The 22,515-nt window shown below is 36.3% G+C and overlaps 1 protein-coding gene across 1 annotated transcript in view; it reads left to right on the top strand.

Annotated features, from left to right (window-relative positions):
• Positions 1-22,515, top strand: part of LOC129220309 (uncharacterized) — a 125,830-nt gene that overhangs the window by 65,907 nt on the left and 37,408 nt on the right. The window contains exons 5-10 of the mRNA XM_054854707.1: positions 5,501-5,684; positions 8,402-8,500; positions 11,553-11,663; positions 11,876-14,500; positions 16,119-16,333; positions 17,455-17,641. Of these exons, the coding sequence (XP_054710682.1) occupies positions 5,501-5,684; positions 8,402-8,500; positions 11,553-11,663; positions 11,876-14,500; positions 16,119-16,333; positions 17,455-17,641 (3,421 nt within the window). The remainder of the gene's footprint in view (positions 1-5,500; positions 5,685-8,401; positions 8,501-11,552; positions 11,664-11,875; positions 14,501-16,118; positions 16,334-17,454; positions 17,642-22,515) is intronic.

Consider the following 22,515-nt stretch of genomic DNA (forward strand, 5'->3'; position numbering starts at 1 on the left):
CTTCAACGGTAAAAAAAAAAGAAAGAATAATAATAATAACGTCATAAAAGATGTCATCCAAAATAACTTTCCCAAAATGTATTCCATCCAGATAACTTTCCCCAATAAATTGCCATTCTAACTTTCGCGCGTCGGAAGTTTAACTTGTAATAATGTCCTCTTCGAATCGCATAATTACCCGTCCTCTCGTCATAATTCAACGTGACATGGGAAAACACTTTGTTCCGCACAGGAGGACCATTATCGCTTGACAAAGATCATAAACTGCGTTTGGCGTTTGACAGGGTTTTGAATAAAATCGCCGAATTCATTGATAAGCTATGTCATACATTTTGAAAAATAATTTTGTCTTTCCTTGATGTCATAAATGAATGCATAAAACGCATAAATAACCATCTGACTAATCAAACATTAGCAATTTTTTTTAAATAGTTTTTGAAACATACATAAATTCTTTTTTTTGTTATCTACTGGTACTAAATCTTTGATGACCAAGAGCTTTCAATAGCTATTGCTGAAATAAGTGTTCGAGTATAAAGAAACTCAACTACTATTTATAAACTAGCTGCGTGCCCGGCGTTGCACGGGCTACCTAAAAAATGTAAGAGCAGTCCAGTTGATGCTTTTGTAGTACACTGACACTAGTTTCTAACGCGTTAAGGAATAAATAAATGCGCGTAAAGCAAGGTTTGCAAAACACCAGTAAAACATATTTTTGCCAAAACACCTCATCAACGTTAATAATCGTTATCAATGATACAAGTTATGAGTACATTTTCAGTCAGCACAAAAGGGGAAAATACATGCATTATCAACTATAATCTTTACTCACGTTAAACTGAATTACATCTGATAGACTATATCGGAAATATTTATGCACAATAACAATCCGCTTTTTACATAAAATAGTCTACTACCCGGCGTTGCCCGGGTGTTTATTAATGCAACATACCACTCAGATAAATATTTGGATGGATTCTATCCACATGGTACAAGAATTACATCAATCCGTTTTCCAGGTACAAACCCTCAAAGAACTCAAATAACTTGTAAATCACTCATTTACTTTACGACGTGCACGGTCCTCCTCGAAAATGAAAGTTATGTCATGTGACGCGTATTTAACAATCAGGCTTGAACAAAAAAAAAAAAAAAACAGCAAAATTTTGCTGCAGATTACGGCAAAATAATCGAAAAGTAAACAACTTAAACACCCTGATTACAGGAAAAGCCTTAAAACAAAAGCCTAATTTTATTTCTTTATATTCGAGAAAAAGAAATGGCAACAGATCTTTCATCTCAATGATTTTCTTCACGCTGTAAATTTTAATAAAAGCGTTCATCCGGAAAGTTGAGTTGAAGCACTGAATAATAATTTGAATGGAGGAAAGCCTTCGAAAAATATGGATTTTATTTTGAAATCTAAGAGTCATAATTAATAATTTTTAATTGATATCTCCGCTAATTATTATCGGAGGATTATGTTAAATAGCTAAACATGAAGACGGGAAGATGACGAATCCATCGATACCTGGTTCGATGGTCAGTTCACTGTCGTTCGGGAGAAGAAGCTTGGACATAGATAGATAGATAGATAGATAGATACTCAGATTTTATATGTATAAGATCTTTCCATTCCTCACTCAATAAACTGATTAATTCAATTGTTTTTGTCCTCTAACGAAATTTTACTGCTATACTTAATTTTCATTCCTTCAATAACTTTATTTCTCTTTTTTGGACGTTTTTTTTTTTTTTTTTTGAAACGTCCAAAACGATCGCGTTTGAACGATTTTTATCGTTATACACTGCTCAAAACAATTAGGGAAACACATGGTTTTAACAACATTTCGCAAATATGTTTACCAATAAGTAACATAAAATGAATCATCCATCATTTAAAGTCTACCAGGAAACGGAAGAAAACTGTATATGCAAATCAGTGTTCATGATGTAAAAACCACAAAAAGGAGATAAGGGTAGAAATCGGGAAGTTGCAGAAACGTCTTGTTTTATTGCCATAATTGTAAAATTCAATTGCGCGCAGTATTTTTTTTTTTTTTTTTTTTTTTTTGACAAGTTTACTTGAGAATGTCTCAACAACTTGATTTACCGGAATCCATGACATGGCGTGTTATAGGCAGACTGGAATCCGAGCAAACACAATGTAGTGTCGCGGACGCTGTTTTAGTCGCCAGAAGTGTTGTTGCAAGGCTGTGGGATCGATTTCAAGAAACAGGAAATGTTAGACGTCGACCAGGGCAAAGTCGGCCACACGTCACTACAGCGACTGATGACCGGTATATACTGGTAACAGCCTGTCGAAATAGAACAGAAAATGCTACGCAGCTGCATAGACAATTGCTCTTGGCAACAGGACGAAGGGTGTCCTGCTAAACAGTACGTAATCGGCTAAATAAGGAAGGGCTCTATGCACGTAGGTCAGTGGTCTCCATTCCGTTGATCCCACGCCACTATGCGGCCCGAAGAAGATATGGCTGCTGAACATCGAGATTGGGAGCAACATGATTGGAGCCAAGTGCTGTTTACAGACGAGTCTCAATTCAGTCTGGAGTGTGACACTCGACGCGTTCTGGTATGGAGGGACAGGGGCACTCGAAATAACCCTGCATTCATTCGTGAAAGGTCACAATACAGATGAGTAGGTTGGATGGTATGGGGTGGAATCAGCATAGGCGGACGTACAGATCTGCATATCATTCGAAATGGCCCTTTGACGGGCCGAAGGTATGCATTCGAGATACTGCGACCTCATGTTATCCCTTACGCTTGAGCCATTGGAGATTCCTCTGCTTTCCAGGATGATATTTCCCTACCGCATAGAGCTCGTCTGGTAGAGAATATGCTTGAAACTGAAACAATACAGCATATGGAATGGCCAGCGTGCTCTCCTGACCTGAATCCAATCGAGCATGTTTGGGACTTGCTCGGACGACGCATTGCTGCGTGACCAAGACCGCCTGTTACTCTTCGAAACTTGAGGAGTGGAACCGTATTCCCCAAAGTCAGATCGATAACCTCATCGCATCCATAGCAAACAGGTGTGCAGCAGTCTTAGCTGTTCGAGGAAACCACACGCCCTATTAAAACGCATGCATCATGTCTAAACAGTACCTTTTTTTTTATCGTTTACATGTGACCAAATTGCTGCCCTAAATCATCTTTTCATGATTTTTCCATATTTTCAAAGAATTAAAACTTAATTCTGAATTTTTTTACGTCTTTTTTATGTATTGCGAATTGATACGCGTGTACTATCCATTGTATGCCAATAGGTGGCTGTTTCGCACGGTTTTCTTCACTTTATTTCTTGCTCCCCTAATTGTTTTGAGCAGTGTAGTTCATTTCACTATTCGTTTACGTAACTCTAAATTTACGTATCCTTTGTTTAACCCTCTCGTGACAGAATCTATACATATAATAAAATAAGATGCTTGTGTGTGTGTGTGTGGCGCGCATCCCGGGAAAACGGTAAGGCCTAGAAAGATCAAATTTGGTATACTGGTGCAGTTTTTGCCGAGGATGTGCACCTCGGGCTTCGATTTTTGATATTTTAATTAGAAAAAAAGTTATTTAATGTTTTATGTGTTTTTTTTTTTTTGCACTTTTTAGTACTTTTTACCTCACAGACCCCGAACTAATCGTACCATACAAATATTTTTTTAACTATAGTGTAGAAAATTTAATTTTAAATATGATGAATGAAAAAATTTTGAAGATTGAGCAATATTTATATTTTTTATGAATTTTTGAAAAAACCTTTAATTTGCATTTTTTCCAGGGCTTTATTTTTTTCTAATATCATCCTGCGAGAAGAATCAAAGCCTCATTTATAAATTTTAAGTTGGTAATAGTAAAAACATTTCGCCCTCTTCAGAAAAAAAAAGTTCTTAAAAATACGGAATAGTTTGTTTTTTTTTACATTTTTTTTAATGCTGAACACATCATGTCTTTTCACGCATCGGTCGAAAAAAGCGTTCTTCACTCTTTTATACTTGTGACGTCACTACTTGGATTACGATTCGATATTTACGATGGAATCTTAATCGCAAGCAATGTTAATCTTTTTTTTACTATATAGCTTTCTTCTACATTTTATGACGTGATGACTACGTGTTTTTCCGGCAGATCTTGCTTTTTTTCTTTATTTTTTTTTTTTTTGTTTTATTTAGGGATTGCATTTATTTCTTTTTGCATTCCCCCCCCCCAACTGGACCTTTTGCTGTATCTATATTACGTTGCATTTCGCGAATTTAATTGGTTGTGCGAATTTAATTCAATAAAAACAGCGAGATTTTTTTATGTTTCTCAAACACTACTTTTTGCACTACTACGGAGAATTTGAGATTTTTTTTTTTTTTTTTTGCTTTTTCTTTACTTAAATAAAAAAAGCTGTTTTTTTGAAAGATCTTTGTTTTTATTAGGAAATGGGCGGGGAGGTTAAAATAAATAGAGATAGATAACAAAATTTAGAGATAGATCGTAAAGGTAAATAGCCGCCGAAGGCTTATCTAATTAATTAATCTTGGCGGAAAAATGTGAATGGCACAAAAAAAAAAGAGATGGATTGATTGATACTGCTGAATGACAAGTTCACCAAACAGCCGCCGTAGGTGGCTGCTTGCACAGAAAGGCGAATTGCGAAAGAAGGCAAACCAGCTGGTCGCCACAGGCGGCTAGTTAAGAATAAAATAAGAAAAATACATCTATTTACCATTTAATTGGTACAAAAATGCCACTGTAAATCAAGTGCAAAAAGAATTCTTTTTTCTTCTAAAATCATATTTTCTACATTTTTATGAGCTTCATATGACGCCCAATTGTATTATTATTTTTCAAGTGTTTAGGAAATCCATTTTAAATACAAAAGCATGCACATAATATGTCCAAGTAATATTTACTTCTATACATACTACTAATTCTATAGGACACTAATATTCCTGCACTAATCTTCTGAATATATTTTTAGGAATTAGTATTAAAACCGAATAATGAAGAAAATTTTTTTTAAATGATGCATTTTCTGCAGATAATGTCTTTTATGAAACAATTGCATAAATGAATTTATATCATCACACAGAAACGGGGAACTTGTTGCTATACTAGTTGCTGAAATATATGAGGAAGAAATTTCAACAGCTTGAAATACTGCCTCCATTGGAAGCTATTTTTGGCTTCCAAGAGGAAAATCTGACTTTGAAATTTTTATTTCTCTGGATACCGTTGTTCCACGGAGATATGGTGGATGAACTTGAAGCGCAAACAGAACGTTTTCTAATAGGTAGGAACCACGAGAACGTGCTAGTAGTAATGTTTTTACTGCTCTCGCGTTTTTCCTGAACCTAACTACTACAAAATGAACTGTTCTATATTTATCGATTAAAGAACTTATTTTGACAACTTTATACATATATACCCACGTATGTTGCAACAAATGTTTAATTTTATGTTTTATTTATTTGACTGTAATATATTTCAGGTTTTGACAGTGTCGGGAGCTCAGATCGTGGAGCCCGATCTGCAGTTTGAACTAGGTCGTATTCACATCATCGACCATCCCCTGTATCCCATCCCTACGACGGACATCGTCAGTTATCTCCAACAGAATTACAGAGAAATATACAGGCTTCTCTTAGATACAGGCTTGACTGATTATATTTCCAGTGAGCTAACTCTTTTCTCCTTACTAGACAATTGCAAATATAGGTCCGACAGGACTTCGCTAAAAACGCAACAGATTCAGTCAGAACTCAGAAACAATCAAAACAAAGTGAATTTGATTCATCCAAGACTTAAAACGAAACTATTGATTTCTTTTTTTGACATGAGAGGAATCTGAACGTGTATCAAATATTTCGGTATTTGTACTTCAAGGATTATTGTTCTATCAATCTGGTAGGAGTATCAGAGTTTTTTTTTTTTTTTTTAAATACATTTTAGACAACTTCTTTATCAGGAATCAAAATCAGCCGTCATCCAAATAAATGTCAATCTGACTTTCTAAGATTCATTTTAGAATACAATAAAAAGCGAGAATATCATTTCCTATGCACAAAGTTTCGGCCAAAATTATTCATTTATCTATTACTTTCAGTTATTTATAACAAAATTTTCCTTCATGAATGAATCAACTGCAACCATCACGCTGAATAAATGTGGAGCAGTAAATTTGCAACCGTAGAAAATTAGTGGAATGCGATATAAACTTATGGAAGGACTTCATAATCACTAATCTAGTTCCAATCCATGTTCACATTGTTTCAGTTTTATTAAATATTGATTAGAGGTAAAATTATTTTACCTGTACCGCAACTGAAGGGATTTGCATGAAATTTGAAATCTATGCTTTGTAGAACGCGCGGAAGAAAATTTCAACAAAATAAGTAGTTTGAAATTTCATTAAATATTTTATTTATTTATGCACCTATGTGTTCTGTATTCTTACCTTGTCATTCAATTATCAATAGCATATACAGGGTGTCCAAAAGTAACATATCATATATACGAAGCCCTAGCGGCCTATTCGCTGAACCAATCGTGCTTAAATTTCAGATATGGTCATTGCACTCGGGATTGTGATAACTTTAAACAATGTACTATTCATGGTTACGGATACAGTGAATGAATTTCACGCACCCACTTTTAGCTTGCGCAAATTGTTTTGCTCATTGAAAGACTACAATTAGCGTTGGAACAATTGGCATTTGACGAAAACTGTTTGCTGGCAAATTCGAGTACCAGACTGAAGAAACACTCCTCCCACAACACTTCATTTTAAATTCGAGCACCGGACTGAAAAAACACTCCTACCGCACTTCATTTTAAATTCGATCACCTGACTGAAGAAACACTCTTCCCGAATTCCATTTTAAATTCGAGCACCGGTCTGAAGAAACACTTCTCCCACACTTCATTTTAAATTCGATCACCTGACTGAAGAAACACTCTTCCCACACTTCATTTTAAATTCGAGCACCGGTCTGAAGAAACACTCCTCCCACACTTTATTGTAAGTTCGAGCACCGGACTTAAGAAACACTTCTCCCACACTTCATTTTAAATTCGAGTACTGGACTGTAGAAATATGCCTACCACACTTCATTTTAAAGGTTTTTCACACAAGCAATGCTTTATACTAGGTGTTTAAAGATTGATGCTTTTACTACTATCTAGCCATTTGAGTTAACCTAAATGCGTCAAAAATCCGCCTCTTTTGTGTTGTTAGTAAGCCTAAAATTCTCTTCTTTGGAAATGCTTCAAGCTGGCAGTTTATGTCACTTGTCAATCGTTCCTTAGCCATTCGCAACTCCAGAGCTCAAATACGCTACCTTGCGGTGATTAACAATACTATCGAAAAAGGTAAAACATTCCATTCTACGTGTTTTCTTTGGGGTAAATTACAGGCTTTAGACAGTTTGTGGTGTAATGTGATTTCAGAAGAGAAGAAAATAAAGCTTCCTAGAAACACGATAAAAAATTACTGTTCACTAAGCTTCAAAGCAAGTAATGAGTTACGGCATTTTTTGTTTTACCTTTTTCATCCACCATTAGACAGTGGTTACAGCGCCCCCTATAGTTTACTGGAGTTGCGAATTAGTTGTTTTTCAATACCCTGATCAATTTGCGTAAGGGAAGATGATAATTACTGTAATCGTAACCCTGAGCACAGCGTTGTCTAAAACCATCACAATCTCGAACGCGTACTTTCAAATACTCATATCTAAAATTCTAGTTCATTTGGTGCAGTGGATAGGTGGCAAGGGCTTCGTATGTAGAGGAAGTTACTTTTAGACCGCCCTATTTTTAAATCTTCTTGAAACTCTTTTTTTTTCCACTTAAAAGAATCAAAAACTGCAATTAAAAAAGATATGTGAAACAACCACTTAAAAAGGTGCTTCTAGCCTAAAGTTCACGTTCCTTGATATAACTTTTTCGCATTCAATGTATCGTCATTCAGGTCATCACATCTAGAGACTGCAGTTTCGTCTTTGTCGTAGACTCATCAGTCTGGAATAGTGAATTACCGAGCTGGTGGGAGAGGTTATGTCATTGAAGCAGAGAGTGCCAACAAATTGGTGGCAAAAGTATACTTGGTTCACCAGCTAGAGTCCGTAGTCATGGTGCGGTTCAACTCGTAAACTGAAGGCAAAGCCTGGGTTTTAAGCAGTGAGTTACCGCTCTTAAGCCAGGGCTAAGACAGATCTACATGCAATGTACCGTTAGCCCGGTCATGATGCCTCCAGTCTGGTTATTCACTATTCCATCCCGATGAGTCCACAACAAGAACGAAACCACTCTCTGTATGTGATGATCGGACTGCCAGACAACAGAAGCAACTTCGTGAATTCCATTCATAGCTGAAAACTCATTCTCTTTACAGGTGGTACTTTTACTTTCCTGGTCCCGGATGACGAAGCGTTCAATTTTCTCACTATTGAGCTGAAGGAGGCTCTGGCTTCAAATGCAAGTCTTGCGGAGAGTAAGTTGTCCCTTTCTATTCCTTTTTCAGTCAGCCAACTTTTTTAAGAAATAGTGTGGTAACAAGTGTATTTTTGTCTTGGTGGAAAAATTGAGCCATTAAATCAAACTTATAAAATTAAATTTGTAGAAATATTGAATACACGAAGCTTCGCAGCGACTACTGCTTGGCATCCTGAAACACAAAAACTTTTCACAATAATTCATACCCTCAAAATTTTCCACTCCCTTAAATTTTCTGCCCCCACCCCCTCCCCCGTACAAGTGTCTACTCTTGTCTATGCTTATCTCCGTCCGTGTAAATGTCTTGTAATTTATTCAAAAATGATTTTAGGGTGTCCGTGTGGAAAATATTCATGAATAGTTAGCCTTCTTGATTCTGCTTGAAAGCAAGCGGGAGCGCATATTTGTACCTAGTTAAACTTTTTGTCATTTTTCGTTATTATTTCGTATATGAAACATGTAGATCTGATCTGGTTAATTTTTATTTGGTCACTAATTTATAGATAGTTTATTGAGAAAAAGGATTTCTAAATGTTAACTGCTAACAAACTTAGAGTCAGTATCTTTTGCGGGAACCATTTTGAATTTAGTTTTTCGTTCATTATTTTACGTCAGTGCTCATGCCTGTGCATATATTTTTGTTTTCAAGGCACTACTTATAAATCATTTGTGTGTTTTTGTTCGAGAAAGAGAGAGAGAGAGAAAGAGAGTAAAACAATGAGCACAAACCTCACTTTTCTCAGTTATAGAAACAACAAAAGTAATTAACTCACTAAAATGGCTGAACCACATTAGCCCTCTCCTCCCCTAAGAAAAAAACCAGTTAGTTTTTTTCATAGCTCAGTACTTTTTCTATAGCTTCATGAGATATCTCCAGCTAAAGTGAATTCGATTTTATATAATAAAAAAAAGAAAAGAAAAGAAATAAGCCATTAAGAAAGAAAACATTTGAAGAAATTTTTTTTTTAATCTTCCGAAAAAAATTGTGGTATGGGTCGAAACATTCTTTCAGCTGACCCTACAACTGTAATCGCTTGAGCGGCGTAATGGAAATACCAAAATCAGGAAATCCAAGTTTCAAAATAGAAAGATATCGTAAGAGGAAAGTGCTAAAATGTTTTAGGATTTACTGTGGCTCATATCTTCTTCAGATAAATTTTAAAAATGTGTTGCAATTCGTATCGCAACGCTTTAAAGTACTTCCCTTTCAACTGTGCTTTCTCCAGAGTTAATGATTGAAACTGGTCACGCTGGCGAATAATTGGTCACGTAGAGAGAAAACGAAATCTCTTATTTGTAAAAGAGATTATTCGTCTGTCTGGCAATGAAAATTCCTTGTTCGGATTCAATGTTAAGATCGTCTTTTATTTTTATCTTGTATTTCAGTTTCACTGTTAAAATTTCAAATTTCGATAACTATGTAGGGCAGTGATTTACAAATTTTTTGTACCTGTTGCCCTCTTTTCTTCATACAACTACCCCTTTTCGGTTTTTATAATAATCTGATTTCATAAATGCTATGCTCGCGTTATAATTAATTTAAAAAGTTAGAAAAACAATACCAACCGTAGTGTCATTGAAATGATATCCTCAAGCCATAGTTATGACGTTTTATTGGTTCTTATTTTTCAACGCTTAACTGAATTTTTTTGCAGAAAATTTTGGCAACAGCTGCTAGCCTCCCTCATAAAAGTCTATGCCTCCTTACAGAGGCGCACCCTATAGATCGGAAAATACTGATGTAGAACTACGAAAACTTTGGAAATCATTCTGTCTCTTTAGGTTTTCTTAGAGTCTAACAAGAACATTTTGGCATAACTAACTCAGTGCCCAAAAGTTTCAGCAAAGTTGTTTAAAAATCATAACGATCCTTATTCTCTGTTGTGATTTTGCAATATCTTAATCTAAACGTATGACATCACTTTGAATTCAACGGCAACTTAGAAAATGCGATTGTTACAGCCATGTTTACGATTTCAGGTGCATTGTGGATGCAAGTTTGTTCTTGTGATTCGAACTTTTTTTTTTAGTAGTCCGAGCACCATACTCGTGTCTCTGCGAAAACTGACTTGCTCAACACCCGTTCTGGTATTTGTGCAGCTACTGCGAATTTTCTAGGTCAAAAAACTAAATTGTAAAATGTCTATCTAACAAAGCAGGATAATGGCTTTCCGTTCTTCAGATTTCATCCCTAATATTACATTGTATACAAACGGGACAACTTTGAATTTTGCATGGTTATCTTCACATAAACACTGTAAAAAAATTCAGAAACGTTACTGGTTATTTCCGTGGATCGTTTCGGGATTTCAGATGTTTTCACCTATTTCCCCGCAAAATTATGTATCTTCGCAAAAAAGTTTCCTGGATTGCAAAAAGATGCACGAATGCAGACTTTGCACTGGTGTGAAAAATATTTTATGCTGCCAGTTCAGAGATTGACTGAGTGTGTTTATTAAGTTTATCGGCTTCAGTTAGATTACGGCCCGTCTGGATTGACTAAGTTCCCAATGGGAGCAAATAAATCACTGGATAGCTGCAGCTTTGCGAGGCAGGTAATTGCAGGCAAGGATTATGCTTTGTTCTTGCTTGCAATTTTCGCATAGCTTTGGCCATGGTTGCTTTGATGCTTCTGGAGCTTTTTTGATAAATCAGGAAGGTTCTAATCAAATACATTAAACCTATTTAATTTTTCTAGAAGTTTCAAAAGGACTGGCTTTGAAAGGGGAGATTTCCCAATATTTCAGAAAGGTTACTGATTTTTATCGGAAAACGTTCCTGGTTTTTGTAAGATATGTTACTGGTTGAAGTTGGGCACATCAGCTGCCTGTTATTTTCCAGAAACGTTTCTGAACCGTTTTTACAGTGAACCTGTCAGCTCTGTTTATCCTGCAAATTGCATGTTCTGCCCATTCCATGAGACAATTTCACTACCACATACTATAAAACTTTTAAGTCGCCTTCCTCTGGTTTACACAGATATCATGTGTATGTATGGATAAATGTGAATAGATATAATGTACTGTATAAAACTATTTTCGTCTTTTCAGGAATCTTGTTCAACCACATTCTACATGGTAGTGTATTTGTTGGCGGAATAACCGATGGAATGACATGGGAAACTATTGGAGGACATGTGATTACCTTTACAATCAGAAGAGGTAATTTTGAAAAAGTTCCCCCCCCCCAAAAAAAAACTATTCTGCTCCGTTATTGGTTTTCTTAGAAACGGAGAAAGTCTCAAATAAGTGTCGATTCACTGAAATCACACATTTTTTAATCTCAAATGATAGCAAATATAATCAAATAAATGAACATATAATGTGTGTGTTTGTATCGCTGTGTGTTTGACAAATTATTTTCTTTCTTCCAGGCTTAACATTTGCAAATGGAATTCCTATAATACTTTCGGACGTTCCCCTTACGAATGGTGTGATTCATGTTCTGAACAGGGTGATACTTCCTGAAGGAATCGAAGCCGATTGTCAGTGCAAACCCTCCACTGAGTCTTCACAAAATCAACCAAAAGATGTTCATGGGAGATTCGCGCAGACTCAAAGACCACCTTTCAGCCAAACAACTACTACACGAAAACCTGTCGGGTCATTTCAAAGACAAACACAAAAACCGTTTGTACGGCCACCTGCAAGAACTGTTGATCGTACAATAAGTTCCCAAACTTCACCTCCGTTCACACCTCAAAGACAAAACCAGCTAGCTCCTGGACGAACGCCTTTTGTTCCATCTAGAACACGGCAACCTCCATCTGCATTTAATCAAATCACACAACCTCCTTATCAAGATCCAGCTAATCAAGTTCAACCAGAAGATGACGTAAATGCTGTTTTTGGACCTGGTGAACAAACTCTTGCTCCTCAGAAGAGACCAACCACAAGATTTGTACCAAGACCAACGCAACCTCCTCATCATAGTAGATTTTCCACGCCTGCCATTGTAAGCAACAATGAGCCTGGTGCACATGACATTGACACAAACCAACCAGGAATAGATCACCCTCCTAGACAGGTAAACAGATGGTCTAATCGTCAACCAACTCCACCGCCTAGATATCCGACTCCTGGCCGAAGTCCATATCGAACGCAAGCTACAACGAGATCTCAACACACAACCAGATCGTGGGGGAATGCTATTGTCACTCAACCGTCATTTGCTCCACAACCTGGGTCAGACGTAAATATCGACACATTACATACCACTGAAAGCCCAAACCAATTTCGTACTGATGCTCCAAGGGATAGAACAACTAACTGGCAACAACGTAAACAAGTTACTGTCGCTCCAAGGTCGCCAGCACAACAAGTAACTACGCAGCGTCCAGCTAGAGTACCCCCACCACAAAGAAGGCCACTCCAGCCAAGACCAACAGTTCGTCCTACTTCATCCTCAACAAATGCACCATTTGAATCAAATCGGCAGAGACCGTCTTGCCGTTTGCAAACAGATAGAGTGACTCATATAAATCAGCATCTCCCGTTATGTTCTGATGAGCCAACGGAAGAATGCCAGCCTTCCCCTTTCAACCCTGCAGATCCAAGACCTTTATGCCCGATTGAAATGTCTACCACTGATTGCCGTTCACATGAGCGGTTCAGTCCGTCTGATAATAGACCTTTATGTCCAAATCTTGTAGGTCAAAATGCTCAAAACTGTCGAGTTCTGGGCAACCCTACATATGTTGGTGATCGAAGACCAATTTGTCCACCTTCTACTACGGTGCAACAAGGATGTCGTGATGCATCAGAACCGTTTAATCCTTTAGATAATAGGCCTTTGTGCAGTACATCTGGAACTGAAGATGTATTTCAGCCTCCAAACGTGGATAACGTTCCTACACAGCAATGTAGACGTTCCAATGATCCAACATATCCTCAAGACACTAGACCTCTCTGCCCAGAAGAGCCCCAACAAGACTGCCGGCCATTCTTAGAGCGACCTAAACCTGGGGATAGACGTCCAGTGTGTCAAGTTAACAGGCAGCAACCTCCACAAAGACAGAAACCTGTCAACCCAACAAAAGACACTACTAAACCCACAAAAGTAAATCAATCTCCAAGGCAGAATACTTATCCTCCAAGAGGAAGGTATCCTACTTCTCAGACAACTCAAAGGCAATCTTGGCAAACCACAACTCAAACCCCACAAAGTCAGTTTAGTACAGAAATTACGACAAATAAACCTCCATTAGGCAAACAACCTCAAAGAGGTACATCTACGAGACCTACAGCCTTTCAGCCATCAAATCGCCCTTTCCAGTCACGACCACAGCCTGGATTGCGACAGCCACAGCCGCCTCCTAGACTTAATCCAACAACGCCCCAAACTGGAACTTTTCAAAACCAGCCTCAATCTGGGTTTCAGCCTCAAACTGGGGCTCATACACCGCAGCATTCACCTGGATCACAACCGATTCTTCCACAATCCGATCCCTACCCTGCTGCACCACAAAGTGGTGTAAATCCTTCTGAACAACAACAACCTCCTAGCTCAAACCAACCTCAGTCTCAATATCCACCACGACCTACATCAAGTCCTGGGCAATGGACTAGACCTCGGGTAACTTTAAATCCTCGCCGACCTGAACCACCTATTTCACAACCGCAATCAGGATTAGTCAGACCACCAGTATCTCCCCTAGCCCCACCATCAGGGACGTATCCTTCTTCAGAAGAATGCGTACGGTGTCCTAATCAACAAGGTGGACCAGTTGGTTCCCCAGGTTTCCAATTAAGAGGTCAAAACACACCTTCAAACAGATCACCTGTTCAAGGTCAAGCTACCCCAACTCGCGGGTCAACTGCTCCCCAAGTGCCTATTTCTGTAACAGGGACATCTACAACGCCAGGAGAAGATTCAAGAAGAACTCTTTATGAAATTGTCGAAGATCCAGCTTTACTAATTAGAAATCACCCTGTCAAGTTATCGAAAATATTTTCACTGTTTCACAAAGCTGGAATCGAAGACCTTCTAACTGGACCAGGTAATTTATTATTATATTTTACATTAAAATCATAGATAGATATGTTTTTCTTTCTTTTTTTTTAGAGTTTAGACCATTACTTAAATTCTTCTCAAATGTTCGCACAGAAAATCTAATCCTAATACGATTTCGTGTTACATTACAGACTAGTTCACTGACTTCCAAAAGTTAAGGTACGACATGTTTTCCGAAACTCACCACAAAAATGGCAGTAGCAATAAAATTTATAGTTGATATGAATGATATTAACGAACTTGAAAAAAAACTGATGGCAAAAGCGATAGTATTCACTTATTTTTTAGAAAACAACAAGTGTAGTGAGTGAGAAAGAAAATATATGTAACTATAAAGCTTTCTAAATTTCGTGAGTGAATGTCGTTGATTTTCCACTGCTGTTATCATTTGTCTTGGGAAAAGTCGTTTATCGATTTGTTTGGTTTGCGAGCTGAATAGATGAAAATGAGATAATCAGAATCTGATGATGCTTGACGTCTCAATGTGTCTCGTAGTGTAGTCCAATGACTTTGGGATCAATATCAATCCGGAGATTCTGTGATCAAAAGAAATATTCCAGGCTAACCACGAACTAACACATCTGCAGAAAATAGTTTATTAACATTTTTGTGTCGAAGGATGAGAACGACTACTGTGCTCCAGCTAGTTGCTGACCTCTTTGTAGCATCAAAGAGAAGAATCTTTGCTAATACTGTGCGAAAAGGCTTGCAGTTCTCTAAGCAAGAAGAACAGTTTCTCTCACCTCCCCCTCAACGGACAACAGAGGGTCCGTTTGTTGTGGGCAAGAGAACACAATTTTGGACCAAATAATAATGGGCTTCTTTACTCTTCACATTCGAGACCAGATTCACATTGGAGCGCATTTCAGGGCTTTTTCTCATTTGTAGTGGGACAACGCACCTGTTACCATCATTCCTACACTGTTGAAAGACACAGTTATAAGGGTGGTGGAATTTGGTTTGGGCAGGAATTTCGCTGACCTGCATGTATTCCATGGAGGAACTGTGACCGGTATGAGATATCTGGTTGAGGTCCTTGACACATAAGTCCGCTCATACGCTGGTGTTATCAATAGCAATGTCATTCTGATAGATGACAAGGAAATACCGCAGTTATTGAGAGCTTCTTGAGAGTCATGGTTGGGAGCGAATGAAATAACTATATCAATCTCTAGGCCTGGATCCGATAGAACAAGTTCGAGACTAGCTTGACAGATAGGTTGTTGCTTTAAGTACTCCTCCAAAGTCGTTTCATGAGCTGGTACAAGGCTTACTCCGTGTCTACTCCTCACTACCTATCTCGGTGCCCGACAACGTAATTAGCAGCCCGGATATCGCCGGTGCATTTGAGTTAGAGGAGACACATACCTCGTTAAACCGGTTTTTTTTAGACCGCGATTACTTAAAATTAAGAGGCCGCGGCCGACCCTTAAAATTAAGCGACTATTTTAATAGGAACTAGTGTAAAACATTTAAAATTCTGGTGACTTTCATTAAGCACTCAATAGTATCGTATGTAATAAATATTTATCAAACTTATCATCGTGACATCTAGTGTATACGTTTTGTCTTTTGCCTTTAATCATCATTAAATTTTTTAACAGGCCCGACTACCGTATTCTTGCCTTCAGACGATGCTTTTGCATCATTGCCACGTGGCGTAATTGACCAATTAGAAGAAAACCCAGAGCAGCTAAGGAAAGTTCTCCTTTATCATGTGGTTAATGCCGATGTCCTGCCCAGTTCTGGTGGAGAGAGTTACACTTTGCCATCCTTGGAAGGAACCCAGCTGTTGATCACGATGCTTAACGGCGGCAGGGTGAGACACTCATTTTCAATGTTTCAATAAATAAGTTTAAAAATAGAGAAATAAATTATGTGGTCCTCGATTTATCGAGTTTATAAACTGAAGACCACTCCACGTAGATGGGCTCAGCGTTTCGTTTGTGTCTTTATACAGTTGAAGCGATAGGAAATCCTCGTATCTTCGTTCAAGAAGGAATTTGATTTCTGGTAATTTTAGTTTGCAAAAAGTTCGAAATCATTCCTCAGTAGAAATAGTACAAAAACATTTTCCGTCGGCCTTTTTGCTGTATCAGTATTTATCCGTCAATGTCATATTGCAATGCAATCACTCGGAGAACATGTATATTGCTAAATATTTTAAATTTGAATCTTTATTTTTACTTAATCGTTTATTCACTAAAAATTCGCTGGAAAACAAATTGATTATGCGTATGTCTTTGTTTTGTGCGCATCAGTATTTTTGTTACCCGACAAAGCCCGAACGACTGAAAAAGACCTTGGCGACTGATTATTAAGCCATCTCATGCGGAAGTTATTTTGCTGGAACCTAAAAATTTTATCTGGCTCCTAAAATTTAAATTTTTGTCAGACCCTATCGCTTTTTCTAGTAATCTATCTATATACGTATATATAAGTATGTGTCTTGATTATGTAACAAGAAAGTTTTGTTTGATAAAAGAAAAATACCTTTTTTATTTCGTCCCTTTCATTAAAAGAAAAAAGAAAAAACTTGTAATCAATCAGCGATACCTGCTCTTCTATCTTTAAGATTAAGTACGTTTAAAGATGAATAAGTTGAAATCTCCTCCGCACATTAAGTGTGTTTCCACTTGCAAGGACATGATCCGAAAGGAGTAAGAGATTAATAGATTCTATTTAGTCTGAACTTATCAACAGAGTATAGTACAACACTGATATCAAGACTTGGACAAGTTTATTTCTTCTCGGAAAAAGAGGTAGTCTTATGTGGCGTAAACCAACTTTCCTCACTGTTGTTTTAACAAATGAAGCCATTTGGGCATTCGTCCATCGCATTATCAGAGCCCAACTATCAAGTGAGAAAACCAGCGAAAGTCTTTATTTAAGCGTCATGCCCAAGATGAGTGGCATTTATTTGCTTATGTCTCTTTCCAGCTCATCTTGATTAGCGGCGCAAAGGCTATTGCTGTGACGAGAGCTAGCAATGGTATCTTCTACGTCATCAATCAACTTTTGTATCCTCTGCCTCATGAAAACATTATTGGTGCAGTACAGTCGAGACCGGATTTGACTACCTTAGCTTGGCTGCTTCCTCAGAGTGGTTTACAAGATCTTCTTCAAGGTACAGCATCTTATGTCATATTTTGCTTCGTATTTTTGCTCCGCTCAATGCTTTAGACAAGGAATGTCAAACCAGCGGCCGACATTTCAACAATTTAATAAAAGCAAAACCGAAATAAATTTCTTTTTCTAATGAATATTCATCTTCAAACAGCATTTCTCGACCTTTTGGGGGACACAATCCCGTTTTGTGTCCTGTGGACGGTAAAATTTTTCAAACACATTTCGCAAATTGTTTTTTTCTTTTCTTTCTTTTCTTTTCTTTTCTTTTTTTTTTTTTAACAAAAAAACTAGACTACGTAGTAAGAAAAAATACTGCAGTAACTACGAGAAATCTCTTGGAAACTGGGATTCCATAAAATTTTGAGTTATCGATACTCAGTAATATAGTAACTTTACTTATGAAGAGTCTATGGGTCACTAGAAAATTTCATGGAGCTCCAGTTTTCGAGAGATTTTCTGTAGCACTGCAGTTTTTTCTTTTACAGTGCATATGATAATGTAAGAATAAGTAATTACTGCAATTATTACATAAATAAGTAAACTTTTGAAAAACAAAATACAGTGGAAAAAATAAAATCATTACAAAATCCAATCCAGTTTAAAAAATAATAAAGCAAGATTTTAGAATCAAACGCGAATATTACCACCTTTCGAAGACAAAATTTTGGTTTCTAGATCCGTAAATTAGGACATTTGTAGAAAAACAACAAACAATATTTTATAAGTTCTGTTTTTAAAAAATAAAAGTACGCATTTTGAACGCGGAAGCGTAAAATTGTCCAAGAAGCAGACAAGTTTGTCCGTGGACCAGTGCCGTTTCGCCTGACCAGTGGTCCGGCATGCAAGTCTTAAAGGAATCGAATTTTTGAATAAATATTGATCGTACGTTGTATTTAGAAGAAAGTAGTGAACAGTTTAAAAATAATAATGATAAAAATCGCTTAAACCCTTGACTTAGTTCTTTTTTTTTTCTTTTTTCTTTTCTTTCTTTTTTTTTTTTAATATTTCAAAAAAAAAAAAAAAAAAAAACGAGCTGATCTGTGCATCACATGATTTCCTTTTACTCCAATTTTATGTCATTTTCCCATTACTGGCAATTTTTATGTGATTCATTAGTTTACTCTCTAAATATCACCAATAGTGGCCAAATTGAAACAAAAAAAATAATCCGTCAAATTTATAGCCAAATTGGCGAGAAAACTTGCCGACCAAAAAACTGGCGATATATCGCTAAGTGTCTGACAAATTATAACACCACTTGAGTTTACATCGAAATTAACAATGATTCCCCCCCCCCAAAGGGGCAAAAGACCCCTTTAGAAACACCCGAATGCAACCAAAGGGGGAGGTGCGCAACTAAACCCCACTAGGAGTCCACGTACCAAATTTCAACTTTCTTGGACATGCCGTTCTTGAGTTATGCACATACATACGCACGTACGCACATCCGCACATGCATACGTCACGAGAAAATTCGTTGTAATTAACTCGGGAATCGTCATTACGGATATTTCGCGTATCTATACGTTCTTAGGTACTTATCCACGTCTGGTCGAGTCGACAAAAAAAAAAAAAAAAAAAAAAACTCAATATTCATTGGGGGGGGGGGGGGGGGTGAGTAAAATGGAAATTAAGGTCGATTTTTGAGTGAAAATTTTTTCGCGAATACAATACTTCCTTTTTTGCAAAAGGAAGTAAAAAGAAAGGGAAAAAAAAGAACAGGACAAAATGGGGAAAATAATTTTTTGTCCGGATGGCTTTTTCCAGGTTTTTTCTACCCTGAAAACTCAAGCAACCAAAGATTACCAAACTTCACAGATGCTTTCGAGGCGTATGTTTTTAAGCATGGCAGCCTCTGAAATAAACAAATTTTCCCAACAGATGGTTATTCGCCGAAATTTGAACATTCTAACCTCGATCTTTCCATTTCCCTATTACTGAAACTAATATCCGGGTGTTAATTAGCTAAAGGTTTTCTTATTAGCAGGTAATTTAGATTGTATAAGATGATAAAATAATACGTAAAAAAGAGTACATTATGCAACAATGCACATTTTTAAAGCAACCATGAAAAACTGACGCTTTATGTGTTAAGGATGAGATTTCGAATCACTTTTTATGCGCATAGCTTTTGTTGTAATTCATGTTTTAAATTTAATTTACGCTTTGCTAAATTTCATTCATTAAGTAATAATTAGTGGATATATGTATATATATATTTGTGCTCATTAAAATGCTACTTATGTTTGACGCACACTATATTCCATGATCGCTTTTTGCTCAAAACCATTAGTGAAAGTCTTACAGAAGTTTTAACTAATCATTAATATTGTCAAATATATACGATAAAGCATCGAAGCATAAAGTCTTTAAAACGAAGTTATTAATTACAAATATTCCCTTTTCAGTAAAAGTAAGATAAAATTTTGTCAAGCAGTACCCTTACTCGATCGCAACAGTCATTATAAAATGTAAGTTTGCGCCATTTCGCTTTCCTTAAAAAAACATCATTAAGAGCATTCGGAAAACTCCAAGAAACGTTTCCTGCTAATTGGCATACGTCTTCCAGAGTCTAAATCCTTTTCTCGATGTAATTAAAGTTGGATTAATTCCGGTAACAAAGCCCTTAGACGGGCAAAACTTCAAGGATTATGTTAACTTAATAAGTGTACAAGAGAAGAAAATTGGAGATTCATTTTGGCTTCTATGAATTTTTATGGTTTAACCGAAAAAAAAAAATGTGCAGAGCTATTAAACGTTAATTCAAGACGTCGTTTTCTGTATTGATACAACGTAAAAAGCATAATAACTTTGAAAAGAATGTCATCTACAGAAGGAGGAATACAATTACAGTCTGGTTCTGGTAACTTGATGCCTGACCTTGGGAGAGCTCAATTATGTTTGGGTTGAAAAAGAGATTCTTAGCTTGGTACAACGCCAACAATCATTATTATAAAGCAAACCAGTTTTCCTCACCCTTATTTTAAAAAATAGAATCATTTAAGTTGCAGCGGATCGGAAATCAGCTATCTAAGCCAAACTATAATGCATTTCTGTAAACGCAAAAACATTGAAATATTGGTGAAATAAAGTGCTAATAAATAGTATTATACTAAATGTAGTTAAGATATATAACAGTTCTAACATGAAAAATATTTTTAATCTATGTGAATAAATTTGTGTCTTTTCTTTTGTCAGTCACCTCCTGATCAATTTTAAAAGTTCAGAAGTACGAAGCATTAGTTATAAGTACCTTTGAATCAGCCCTGTGAACCTCGAGGCGTTTTTCTCAAAATTCAAATTTATTCTTTTTTCATTCCAGTTTTGAGAACTATAATTTTTAACAAAGGCTTTTTTTCATTGTCTGCGCAAGTTTGAATCAGGATGAAAAAATGCTCAAAAACTACATAATTTTTTCTAACACTTTCGCAATAAACTATCGTCTGTTTTTTTTTTTTTTAAATAGTTTTGATGAATAAATATTAGAGACGTACCGAGTACTCGGTAACTACTCGGTACTCGGCATACTCGGCCAATTCGTCGAGTACTCGGCCAAATTTTGATCAGATACTCGGCCAATACCGAGTAGTTGCAAAAAATTGAATATTGTCCAAGACAGATATTAAAATTTATAAAAAAGCGCAAGCATATTAAATATTCTGCAATCATTTTACAAGTCAATTTTAAATTTTGAGAATAATGAAGTTTTTAATGCTTTAATGAAATAAATCTTTATTTTAATGTCCCCAAAGTTAATAAAACTTATTTATTAAAAATTGTGCAAAAAAGGTAAGTATAGAAAATATGAAATTTTTACATAAAAAATAGATTTTTGCTACAAACAAAAATTAGTTATAAGAAATATAAAAATTCCTTTGCTTAAAAAAAGGGAAATAAAACAGCATTAAAAGCATAGTGCAGGAACATTGCAGACACGTGTTTTGGCGTTACAGGAAATTCCTTTTTCAATGCACAAAATGTGAGCTTGTAGATTTAAAGGCATCCGACAAAAGTCGGATTTTTTTGTCGAATGTCTTAACATTTGTTAGCTCACATTTTATGCACCGATAAAGACGTACCTTCTAACGCAGAAACACATGTGTGCAGTGTTCCTGCACATTTGCTTTTAAAAATTATTTATGTTTGGCGGACTAGAACTAAAATAGATTGGTATAGGTTGTCTTAATTCCAACTTGATCAATCATACCTTTTATTTATTTATTTTTAATTTTAAAAATAATTTTTTTGTAAAATTTTTGACGTAAACAAAATTTTTTAAATAATGTGAAATTAAATTTCAGCAGGAATTTAGTTTTAAAAACTTTTATATGGACAAAGAGGTCTATACTACTATTCCAATAAGTTCAAAATTGATCACGTGTGTGTCAGTGGTTCTTCTTAAAACATAATTGGTACTTGTTAACTCGGCCGAGTAGTGAAATGCCGAGTACTCGGTAACTCGGTACTCGGCCGAGTAGTGAAAGGCCGAGTACTCGGTACTCGGCCAAAGTGCTACTCGGTACGTCTCTAATAAATATAAATCCATCTTTTGAGAGTTTTTGCAAGTTTTATCATGAAAAGAAAAAATCCTTTCATTATTTGACAATGAGGCTGAAGTCTTGGAAGAATTAAAACTCCTTATGGAAAAAAAATTATAACCTGCGATTTTTTTTCGGTATTTTGTATTCTACGCAAAGTCAATACGTCAATCAAGATGTTGACCAAATTATGGAAGTAAACATACTGATTTATCATTTCCTTTTGAAAAACAAGTATTCTGTGTGTGAACTCGTGGTCAGAAAATTTAGTCAATATATTTATTACATTGTTAAACCACACCTGCTAAATTGTTACAATGTAGCATATACTGAG

The sequence above is a fragment of the Uloborus diversus genome, chromosome 4 (genome assembly GCF_026930045.1).
Source record: "Uloborus diversus isolate 005 chromosome 4, Udiv.v.3.1, whole genome shotgun sequence".
In the NCBI taxonomy this organism is placed as follows: Eukaryota; Metazoa; Arthropoda; class Arachnida; order Araneae; family Uloboridae; genus Uloborus; species Uloborus diversus.